This window comes from Elgaria multicarinata, chromosome 10, assembly GCF_023053635.1.
Source record: "Elgaria multicarinata webbii isolate HBS135686 ecotype San Diego chromosome 10, rElgMul1.1.pri, whole genome shotgun sequence".
NCBI lineage: Eukaryota > Metazoa > Chordata > Lepidosauria > Squamata > Anguidae > Elgaria > Elgaria multicarinata.
The window spans coordinates 91327357-91339853 of NC_086180.1; the positions used below are offsets into that span (position 1 = coordinate 91327357).

The following is a 12497-nucleotide window of genomic DNA, read 5'->3' on the forward strand; positions in this document are numbered from 1 at the left end:
CCTCTCTCGGCATCAACTTTCTAAGAGACTTCTTTTTGCTCTTTTTTCTGTGCTCCTCCGAGCCAGATACTGTGTGTTTCACCTTTTTTGCCCTTTTGGCCAGTCTCTTTGCAAGAGAGAGAGTAACGCCCCTTCCCAGAGTTGGAGATAACTCCTTTGGGTCAGTTACGGGCAGTATTGCAGGTTGAGGAGAAGGGTCTGTGGTAGCCATGGCTGGACTTTCCGTACTGGGCTTTACTCCAAAGTAGGGCTTTTAGCCTATCAGACCTGTTCCTCCTCGTTTGTTTGGAGAAACCCTGACAGAATCGGCAGGTTTCAACAACGTGGCTCTCACCTAAACAGAGTAGGCAGAGTGAATGTCCATCCGAGGGCGGGAGTTTGCTGCCGCACCTAGTGCATTTTCTGAATGGCGCCCTGAGGGCCATGCGCCCCTTAGGGTGATCAGAGATCGCGAAAAGAAATAAACAAATATATAACTATAAAGGTAGAAGTAAAATTAGAAGGATAGGAAAGGTAGAATTTAGAAAAAAAGCCTCAAATTTTTGTTTGTTTGTTTTTCACAGAGGATTTCCCAGACGAGGTTACCACAATGGCAGTCGAAAGAGAACTGAGGAGAATCGGGCGGGAACCCGGACATGCGCAGTACGCTATGGGGGAGGGGTTCCCGCCCAAAACACCTCAGCTATGGAATTTTCCCGAACGTGACTCCGCGCAGGCACAGAGGCCCATACTTGTGTGATGTACAGAGACCACGAAGAAGAACCAATGTTACACAAGCATACAGCAGCTCGTTTAATGTCCCTTCTCTTCGGATTGAGAACCAGGAAAGAGCGCTAAACACTGAAACAGTCCTATGAGATATTACTTCCAACATCCCTCCCACATAGTGTTGGGACTGAAGAGCCGTGGTAAAACCATCCACTATGATTAGAAGCTAGAGCTGTCAGTCACAAAACTACACCCGCTTCTCTTTAAAAAAAATCCTGTATGGAGAGGTTGGGAATAACTGTATCCATTTTTGCAGGCACACTGTCTGTGGCCATAGCTAGACCTAAGGTTTATCCCTGGATCGTCCAGGAGTCAAACCTGTTCATCTAGGTGACACACAGGGGATCCAGTGCTCAGGGATGATCCCAAGATAAACCTTAGGTCTAGCTGTGGCCCATGTCTCTCTGAGTTGCTAAGAAAAGCTTCAGGAGAGTTCAGATTTAGATCAATCCACTTCAGAGGAGCCTACTTTGTGATTTGTCTCCCACATCTTTCTAAGTGTGCTTGATTTGGTATTGGATTTGCCCAAATCTGATGCATATTCCTAATTGCTGGATTCTTGTATTATGCAGATATCCAAGTATTTATTTATTATGACTACCGTATTTCTTCAATTGTAAGATGCCATCGATTGTAAGACGCACACTAATTTCAGTACCACCAACAGAAAAAAAAACCTAAGACACACCCGCGATTCTAAGATGCACCCCATTTTTAGAGATGTTTATGTGGGGAAAAAGGTGTGTCTTAGAATCTAAGAAATAGGGTATTTATATTCCACCTTTCAAGATAGAAATCCTTCCATGGTGGCTTACATGTAGATGAAAATACATTAATAAAATCACTATAAAAATATTATTTTTAAAAAATCTCATAAGGATCCATAAAAGGCCCAGTGGTGTAAGGGAGGATGGCCAGCTGGAGTAGGGGCCTGAGGTGGTCTTTACCTGCCTGCATCTTTGCCTGCCTCTTTGCTTTCTGTTGCAGTGCATTTTTTTTCTGCACTTCACCATCATTATTACCCGAAACTATGAGCACTGCTGTGATAGAAATCACTCCCTACTCCCACCCACACATGTATATGTTAAAGAAGAATAACCCTGCAGAAACCAGAATTATCCTGCCTGGAGAAAGGCAAAAACTAAAGGCTTCATTGAAATACAGGTAAAGGAAAAGATTCAGAAAGCTCTGGGGGAATCCTAGAAAATTGTTCATGGTTTCAAGTGGATGAGAACTAATGGAAATCATCAGGGATTTTAGCAGTGCTGAGCCTGGTCCAAAAGTTCAGAAAGCTTAGAAGGATATAGGGTGAAAGGCAGAGGGCAGGAAGATAGATTATAACACCAACTACAGCAGTATCAGAATTTGTATCAATTATTTATTTATTTACCATGGAACTACGTACATTGCACTGGAGGCAGGCAATGATGCATATGTAAGAAAATTGTAGGTCAGCCTCATCCAAAATCACATACAAATACGGGCATTTGAACATGGCTTTGTTATTCAATATATAAGGTTTGCAATCCAAGGTATCTCCAATTAGTAGCGTTGGTCCGTCTTTCACATGCAAGGCAATGGCGTCCATCTTCTTTTAACAAAAACTCAGCTCTGATTTGTTCCATACTTCATCTAAGGATGCATCCATGGAACATAGAAGATGTTGATCAAAATTTGTGGTAGTTATGAGTAATGCTGACAATGCTTCCTGACCCCATCACACATTAATGGCTTGTCTTTTTTATCCTTTATGGGCACTTCTGTACTAACTTTCATAATAATATCAAACCTGGATGTAAGTTTCTCTTCCTGTATGTTCCTGGGAGTTCAGGATAATGATTTCAGCCATAATGATTTATCAGCAAAGATTCCAAATATTTGACAGACACTGAGCTGTCAAATACTGGAATGGATAAGATACAACCCATCAGATAAAACCACCATGTTGCACAAGAGAACTGCCCCCATGGAACAAGTGAGCTTCGGCTATTGGGCAGTATAGAAATGTAATAAATAAATAAATAAGTGTACCTCTAACCATTCCGTTTCCATGGGTTCCATAAGTAAGTCTACAATTCATGTTTCAACTAGATAAATGTGTTTTACTTTACATTTATACATACAATGATTCATAACAGAAAACGAAGATAAGTAAAGTTGCAACCCTTTCCATGTTTAGACGGGGGGGAATCCTACAACTTGCAGCATCCCTTCAGACAGCCATGCTGGCTGGGGTATGCTGGGAGTTACAGGACCTTTTTCTGTCTAAACATGCATAGGATTGCACCCTAAGACATAGTATTTAATTATGGCAATGAAGGATGTCTATGTGATGGCCATTTTATCTTAGTCAATGTTTGACACAATATCTTGCACTAAGGTAGAGCCAAACAGGTGGAAGAATCTGGTAAATTGCCTACCTTCTTAAGATGATTGTAAAGTATGAAATGTGGGGGCAGAGCTGTCAGTTGGGTCTATTGCATGGTCTGGTCCCTCTGTCCTGTGTACTATTGCTGGTTAGCATCCGCTTCAGGTTGGGAGGTGGTCTGGAGGCCAGGACTGGTCTGCCTCCCAAGGCTTGTGAGAGGGAAGTGTCTGTGCTGATGATGGATTGGAGTTCACTGATGATCCGTTGCAGTGGTTTCAGTTGGGGCTGTAGGTGACAACCAGTGGTGTGCTTCTCTTGGCCCGTTGTCCTTCCTGGGTGTCCGAATGGCCCTGTCAATCTCTCTTTAAGTTTAAGGGGCTGCTAGTGTTGGTGATAATTTGTCCAGTTGTGAAAGAGAAATGTGTTTGGCTTGGGCATGGAGGGGTGGGTGGGTTGTCTGACAGGGCATTTGTGCAGTTGGGAAATATGCTGTTAAAAAACCCCGCTGGGCAAGTGCTGTCCTATGGATCCCTCTGAGCAAGTCCTGTCATTTGTTTTAGTATGTCCCATTTATGACCCTCAGTAAAAAGCCTCGCAGGATCTCTGAAGCGAGCAATCCCCCTACTATAGCTGTCACCGCTGGCCAGTCCTTGTCTCAGGCACAGCCCGCAGCTTACAAATAGCCCTTCGAAGTGGTTCAGCTTCCCAGAGCAAAACCTCACATGCAAAACACGCCCCGGAATGCAGCAAAGGCGCTTCAGGCTCCTTAAATCGCCATCAACCTTCCGGGGCCTGCAGAAGCCTTTGCGCTCTTCTGAGTCGGGCTCTTTGTACCTTCATTCCACTTAGGGCGCAGCCCGGTGCAGGTTCAGGCAGAGAAAAGCACCGCAGCTCCCGGTGTTGCTCAGCTAGCCTGGCTGACTGGGGCGTTCTTGGCACTGCGGATTCCCCCACCACACAGCCGCCCCTCTCTGCCTGAACATGCACGTGCTGTGTTTATGCTGTATTTTTGAATTTGTGTTTTTAAACTGTAGGTTGTTTTATTGTGGTTTTAATTTTTGTGAACCGCCCAGAGAGTTTCGGCTATTGGGCGGTATAAAAATGTAAGAAATGAATAAATAAATGCACACAGTTGCCTACCTGCCCGGACCCTAAGGTCATCTTCAGGGGTCCTTCCCCGCAAGCCCCTGCCAAAGGAAGTGAGGCAGGTGGCTACCAGGAGGAGAACCTTCTCTGCTGTGGAATGAGCTCCCTAAGGAGGTTCGCTTGGCACCTACGTTATATGCTTTTAGACGCCAGCTGAAGACCTTTTTAACATTAATTTTAACCTTGCTGTTTTAAATTTGTAATTTTGCATTGCTGCTGTTTTTATCTGGTTGAGATTTTATACTGTATTTTATACTGTTGTTTTATACTCTGAATGTTTTTAATTTTTGTGAACCGCCCAGAGAGCTCCGGCTATTGGGCGGTATAGAAATGTAATTAATAAATAAATAAAAATTAAAAAATGTCCCCACGCTTCTGAAAGAGCAGAAAGCCCTGCCTGGACCCAGTCTGCCTTTCGCGTGCGGGGGGAGGGGGGAGGCGGCCGGCCAGGCAGAGCGATCCCCCCCTCCTAACCCGAAAATGGGGTGTTCTGTTGATACCGGAAGAGCGGGCTGCGCCTCCCTTCGCTCCTGTCTAGCTCAACGTCGTTTGGCCGGTCAGGTGCACGTAGAAGCGCGTGCTAACGTCAGAGGTGGGGGGCTGCTGCGTTGGGCCGCCTCCCTTCCCTTCCCTTCCCTTCCCTGGCTGTGCTCGGGGGCGGGGCTTGCTCCGCGTCGGTCTCCTTCTTGGCGGCATTTCCGGGACGGGTGGGCGCGAGGTGCAGCGCAAGACAAGCCGCTCCTTCTCCGCGCGCGGCTCGAGCAGAGTTGACTATATATGGTCAAAGCCAGGGGGAGAGACGGAAAAGTGGTGCGAGCGGGCGCTTCCTGGTTTGGGCAGCTGGGAGTTGACGTCGCTGCTGCTGCTGCTGCTGCTGCTGCTGCTGCTGCAGGAGGAGGAGGAGGAGGAGGAGGAGGAAGGGGAGGAAGCAGCGGGGGAAGAGAGAAATCGGCCGCCCGGCGCCTGGGCTCTGCGTGCGCCCCCTCCTTCCTGCCTTCTTTCCTGCGTCCTTCTCCGTTGCACCGGGGCGTTTGTCGCAGTCCAGGAGCGGAGCGGCAGTAACAAGTGGGGGGGGCGAAGATGCCTTACGAGCTGAGTAAGTCTGCCTGCCGAGCGGGGGAGGAAGCGGGTGGAGCACCGCAGCCCCCGCCGTGGCCAGGCGGCGGCGTGGACCGGGCGCCCCTGGCCGCGAGGACGCTAGGGCTCGCCTTCCGGCTGTCAACCCGGGGCACCTTTGGGCGCCCCCACCCCTCCTTGCACGCGTGGGTAGGGCGGGGATTGCAGGGTGCGGCGGGCGGGTGGGCGAGGAGGCTGCCGTTTAATCTGGCCCCTGCCCTGGAAAAATCAAACTCCGACCAGCAGCAAGACTGTGGGGGGGGGGGGGCGTCGGGGGGTCCTCCCCATTTGCACGTTGCGATTAGCAAAATTAGAAGGAAGGTAGATTTATTTTGCCACTTTTCCGAATCGCCTCTTGGTTCCCTTAATGGGAAAACCAGCAAATGTGGCCGCCTGAAGCTTCCTTCCATTTCAACATGCATTTCCAGCAACAAGTTAAATGCCTCCGTGGCTGTATCGCCCTGCGTCCTTCCTCCGGAGACAGCTGTTGGTAATGCGCGGCTAATAGATGTCTCTCCTCTTCTCCCCCCCCCCCATTTTTCCTTTCTCCCCTCTTCTTCTTTTTTGGTAGGAAAAGTGTTCGCCAGCCTCCCGCAGGTCGAAAGAGGCGTCTCCAAAATCATTGGGGGAGATCCAAAAGGCAATAACTTTCTGTACACGAACGGGAAATGTGTCATCATTCGAAACATTGATGTAATGTATCCTCATTTTTAATATTTCATTTTAAATGTGTGCATTAATGGCTTCTTGATAACTATATTATCAAGGTCAGAGATCTGTGTCAATTTAGGATGGCAGGCATTGGGATGAAAGTAGAAAATGACTCACAGGAGCTGAGAATAACGTAGATGAGGTTGCTTGTGGAATCTACCGAGCTGATGAAGGGCAGTTTATGCATGTTTTAAATGAATAGAACACCTGAAATACAAATACTGGTTCGGGGTGGTTGGGTGGGGAGATTGGAGCTATTATAGGATGTATTTTAGTACTGATGTAGAAACACAAAGCTTTGGGCATATTGAACAACAACCTATAAGCTTATCTCATTTCACCTGTTGTGCTTTCCCTAATCTTCCAAATAGTATAGCTGGAATCCAGTGTGTATGTCTTGCGTATTTTGAACGCTTGTGTTTATTTATCTGGTATGAAAATACTTACAATCTTAAATAACTTGGGTTTTTTTTAATGTTCAGTGGCATAGAGTTGTAGTTGCAAGATACTCTTTGCTTACTCTGCCTCAGGAGAGGAGCATAGACAGCAGTTCTTCATGCCCTAAAGCTATGGTGAACAATAGGGAAATTGTAATAGTATTTATGTGTTAACAGATACAAGCACATAACAGAGCTTTTTTAGTGTACTGAAATTCATCAAGTATGCAAATGTTAGTGCTGTCAGGGGGACATAGAGAGTGAATCTGGTGAAACATTTTTTTATTATTGGAGATTACGACTTGAAAATTCCTTGCCTCTTATATTATTATTATTATTATTATTTATTTATATAGCACCATCAATGTACATGGTGCTGTACAGAGTAAAACAGTAAATAGCAAGGCCCTGCCGCATAGGCTATCAATGAAAAAAACATGTCTAGTAATTTCTTACATGGAAAATTTAGATATGATGGTGGTGATGGGAGGGAAATGTCTGCTTTATATAATATTTACACATTGAGAGTTGGGTGTCAGTTTGCCTATACTCCCCATTTTTTTAAAAAAAATGCTGGTCATGGGATTGTCTTTAAACTCTGGTGTTGGTGTCCATAAAGACTAGACCCTACACTTAGCAAAAACTTTTTCAGACATGGTCTAACTTTATCAAGTGAGTTTAGAGAAGCAGTCTTCTACCATTCCTCCCTACACCAGGGATCCTCTGAGCCCTATCTCCTCCTGATCTTGGCGCCAGAGAAAAAGATGGGAACTTATCCCCATGCTTGTACTGCATATTGAAATGTTCTGAAACATCTCCAAAGCTCAACAAGACCCTGCGACTCCCCCTTTTGGTGACCACAAATCTTGGCCTACTACCTAGGTCAGCTGAGATTTGTGGATACATATAAGCAGCTACATAACATGTGAATTGCCAGCCCTACAACCCGAGCAAGAGAACATTGTGGTATGCCTGGAAGGGGCAGGAGGGCTGGGCTATGGCATAATCAAGGGGCTATATGCCTCGCTGCCTGCCTCTCCAGCACTGTGGTCTCAAGAGCTACCTCAAAGCATGAGAGACTGTATCTTTGTTAGAGATGTGAAGACCCAGGAAAAAAACAGAAAGATTAGGAAAAAAACTGTTTTTTCTCATTTTTTTCCTGAAACCTTTTTGGGTTTTTTTCCAAAAATTGAAGAAAAAACAGATAATAGTGCTAATATTGCATTATTTCAATTTTTCTGAAAATTTCCTTTTTTTTCGGAACCCCCCCGAAAAATCCCAAGTTTTTCCCATGGCTTCAAAATTTTCAGAAATTTTACATCTCTGTTTGCTATACTGCGCCATAGGATGGCACCACTGGTGTAGGCTGGCCACTATTGATGGAGTTCATAAAGCACTTGGAGGGCGGGAGGGGCAGCGATCTTTGCCTCCATCCTCCTGCCTTACATTTTTTGCTAGATAGTTGTTTTTGTTTTTGCAATGGCACTTTGGCGGGGTGGGTGGGAAGGAGGGTGGTGAGGCCTCAGGATAGCTCATATGGTGGCCTCTCTGGTCCCCTCCCCTCCTTGCCCAATGAAATTCCCCTTTCCACTTCTCTGAGGCTACTTTTCCGACCATGGATGGCTGCTAGCAGGGTTCTTGGCCCTTACTGTGCTGGCTGTGAGGGGTTGAGGGAGCGGGGCTTGGATCTCCGACTCCCCATTCCGTGGCGGGGATGCTGCCTCTGTCTTCAGAGCAGGGGATCCCCAGTATCTCATGTCTCTCAGGCAATGTCTACAGGCCATAGGATTGCTCCCTGAGATACAAAAATAAAGTAGTTCTTTTAAAAAAATTACATCTACCATATGTCCCATCCTTTTTCCAAGGAGCACGCATGGAGCTTTCCCCACTTAATCATTTAATATAGTTTCTGGACTGAAACTATATTAAATGGATTTGAATCAGTCTACTACTTAATCTGCTCTACACTTACTAAGCACAAAATAAGCACAATGAATATTCGTGACAGAAATAACTGGTGATAAAACAATGATTCTAGTGTTGCTAAGTTAGTAACCTGTGAAAGGAGATTAGTCTCAGTTCATGCCCAAGTGAACATTATCGTCCAAACCAGCTCCCTGCGAGTAGCTACGTGTGTCAACAAAAGAAACACTCCAGCGGTGGTTTGAAGGAAGCTTTACTTTAGGGATAAGTAACTTTCCCTCCTAGGATAGGATGGCTCAGTCCAGCCATGTCGTCAGCAACCCATGAGGCAGGGAACAAGAAGAAGAAGGAGGAAGTAGAGGGGAGGAGACAGGAAAGGGGGAAAACAAACAGCCCATCACTCCCCTCCCACCTTATTCAGGTACACATTAACTCTTTCACTCCAGGTTCAGTGACCTATAGCCCGAGTTCTGCTTACACCCCTTCTCGAGGGCCATAGGTCACCGCACTAGTCCAAATGGGTCATTGCATCAGTCCTACGCCCATCAGATGCCACTGGTGCAGTTCCCCTGGCAAGGGCTTGGTCAGCACGTCTGCCACCATTTCTTCGGTCAGGTCAATCACCTCTTGCTCCTCCAGGTCTCTTATCAGGTGATGCTTCACATCGATGTGCTTTGTCCGTGGTCTCAGCTTTTCACTCAATGCCAGCTTTATGCACCCCTGATTGTCCTTATGTAGCACCGTGGCTTGAGTGATCTCCAGCCCCATGTCAGTCAGTAATTGCCTGAGCCAAATCACCTCCTGACATGCACTGGCTGCCGCCACACATTCTGCCTCTGTGGAAGACATGGCTACAACCGCCTGCTTTTTACTGGCCCAACTGATGGCCCCACCATTGTATGTGGACAGGCTTCCCGATGTAGACTCATCTCCCGCCCAGTCTGCATCCACAAACCCAATCAGTCCCATGGATGCGCCTCTTGGCAGTTTTAGCTTTGCGTGTGCATCACGCACTTCACTCCATTCCAGTCTTGCTGAGATGGGTTGGCCACATTCCAGCTCCGGATGCCCACAGCTGCAGTGATGTCTGGCCTGGTAACCATTGTGATAAATAACAGCTTACCGATCGCCTTTCGATACTGCTGGTTGTCAGGTAGTGGAACATCATTGTCTTGACCCTTCAGAGGATCCGTGGTCATGGAATCTTGACCCCTTTCGCCTCTGCCATTCTAAAGTCCCAACAGCATCTGTTCAATTTTCGGTCTTCGGTTAAGGAGAAAGCTCCCATCTTCCCCCTTCTCAACTTGTATGCTTAGATACTGCGTTATTGGACCCAGATCTTTGATCTCAAAGTTCTTCCTCAACCCAAGCATGATTTCTGTGCCATCGCTTTCCTGCTCATAGCGCAGGACTAGGTCATCCACATACACTGACATGTATGTCCACCTGCCCCCTTCCACCTAGTGTACAGACTGGTCTGCTTTCCCCCTGGTGAAGCCTAGATTTACTAGGACTCCATTAATTTTCTCATTCCAGGCCCTGGCAGCCTGTTTAAGTCCGTAGATGCCCTTGTGCAATTTACACACTTTCCCCGCCCCTTTAAGATCTGCAAACCCTGGCGGTTGCATCATGTACAGGTCTTCTTCTATCTCACCATATAGGAATGCAGTTTTAATGTCCAGATGCTTCACTTGCATCTCTCTGCTGGCTGCTATGCTCAGCGTGGCTCTAATGGTGGTGTGTTTGACTTCTGGGGCAAAAGTTTCATCATAGTCCTCCCCGTACTTTTGGGAATATCCCTTCGCTACTAATCTATTTCACCATTTGCATTGCATTTCACCTTGAAAGTCCACTTGCAGCTGATTGCCTTGTGGTTGGGTGGAAGCTTGGCCAGGGTCTGGGTCCTATTCTTGCGTAATGAGTCCATCACTTCTTGCGCAGCCTTCCTCTATTTATCTGCCTCATCTTTAGGCAGGTGGGCAATGCCCTCCCAACTTGCTGGTTCTTGCATCTGTTGTGCCTTGGCTGCAAATTAATGGTCACTGTACCTGGCTGGTGGCAACCCCTTGGTAGCCCTCTCTGACCTCCTGGGTTCCTGTTGCTCCGTTGCCTCCAGGTTGGGCTCCTCAGTGTCACCAGCATCACTGCTGCTTTCTGGAATGTCGACTTCCCCCTCATCTTCTTTGTGCACCGTGGGCTCCCCTTCCCCACTCTCAGGTGTGCTTAGGTTCACCTCTATGAGCTCCATAGTCCCGGGCCTTGCAGTCTCAACAAACTGCTGACTTCAGCTGACTGTAATGCTGCAGTCGTGGGGAATAAGGACTCTGTAGCCTTTACCATAGGGGCTGTATCCCATCAGGACCCCTTTAATGGCTCTGTCACCCAGCTTAGACCTTTTTTGGTCTGGGATGTGAGCTTGGGCCTTACCACTGAACACTCTCAAGCGGCCCACCTTTGGCTTGACTCCGTGCCACAGCTCAAAAGGTGTTTTATCAGTGGCTCTGTTTGGCAGTCTTACCATGTGTAGGAGTGACCTGTTGCGCCTCTCAGCCACACGTAGCTGACTGCCCTCTGGTACACGATGTTTTGGCCCCCAGGCACGCTTCCATTTCCTTTCCAATGTACTCTCCTCCATTGTCAGTGTGAATGTCACTCAACGTCCTATGGTACTTGTTCCTGGCCGCTGCAACAAACTCCTTCAGCTTGCTTAGCCCTTCATCCTTGCGCTTGATGATGTCGTGAACCTGGAATAATCATCAATAACCTCCAGGGGTTATTGCCTCCATTGGCCCTCAAAGGTCGGAGTGGATGAGCTCCAATGGTTCCTTGGCTCTGCTCTCGCTTGCCTTGGGCAGTGGGGCTCGCGTGGCCTTGGTCTTGATGCAGCAAACACAGCTCATCTTAGACCTCCATGCTGGGATTTGTAGGCCTGCAGGTGTCATGTGTAGCCCTGCTCCCCCTGTTTTGGTAGAAGGTTTTTCAGCCAATCAATCAGAATCGGATTCTGAAGTGGAGGAGTCGGCACCAGACCAGCCTGTACCAATGGGGGAGATACCCATTGGTATTCACGATCGTATCTCGGCATGTCTTTCAGATATCTCAGCTTGGCTGCTTCATCGTCGCTTGAAGCTTAACATGGCAAAGACTGAATTGCTTGTTTTTCCTCCTAAACCTTCTCCTCATCTCTCATTCTCTCTTACTGTCAATGATGTTACGCTTACTCCGGTCAAGGAAGCTCGTAGCCTTGGCTTTATCTTCGACTCCTCGCTCTCCTTTATTCCTCATATTGAGGCAGTAGCTAAATCTTGTCGATTTTTCCTATATAATATTGCCAGGATTCGATCATTTTTGTCTGTCTCTTCTGCCAAGACGCTTGTTCATGCACTGGTTATTTCACGGTTGGACTACTGCAACCTTCTTCTCTCTGGCCTTCCTTCTTCTCACATCAGTCCGTTGGTTTCTGTTCACCACTCTGCCGCAAAGATCATCTTCTTGGCTCGCCGCTCCGACCATGTTACTCCGCTTCTGAAATCTCTTCATTGGCTTCCAATTCACTTCAGAATCCAATATAAACTTCTCCTGTTAACCTTCAAAGCTTTTCACGGTCTAGCTCCTTCCTATCTCTCCTCTCTCATCTCACACTATTGCCCCGCTCGTGCTCTTCGCTCCTCTGATGCCATGTTTCTCGCCTGCCCAAGGGCCTCTACTTCCCTTGCTCGGCTTCGTCCATTTTCGTCTGCTGCCCCTTAGGCCTGGAACGCTCTTCCAGAACATTTGAGAACTACAAGTTCAACCACAGCTTTTAAAGCTCAACTAAAAACTTTTCTTTTTCCTAAAGCTTTTAAAACTTGATGTTGTGCAGACTTCTACTGTTACTTTCTACTGTTAGTTTTTCCCTACCCTGTGCCTGCTTACCCTACCCTGTACCTGTTTGCATTCTCTTCCCCTCCTTATTGTTTTACTATGATTTTATTAGATTGTAAGCCTATGCGGCAGGGTCTTGCTATTTACTGTTTTACTCTGTACAG

The 12497-nt window shown here is 47.1% G+C and overlaps 1 protein-coding gene across 1 annotated transcript in view; it reads left to right on the top strand.

The window, feature by feature from the left end:
- Positions 1-5240: 5240 nt before the first annotated feature.
- Positions 5241-12497, top strand: part of WDR1 (WD repeat domain 1) — a 39284-nt gene continuing 32027 nt past the window's right edge. Inside the window, exons 1-2 of the mRNA XM_063135613.1 lie at positions 5241-5378; positions 5970-6091. Of these exons, the coding sequence (XP_062991683.1) occupies positions 5363-5378; positions 5970-6091 (138 nt within the window). The 5' untranslated portion in view covers positions 5241-5362. The remainder of the gene's footprint in view (positions 5379-5969; positions 6092-12497) is intronic.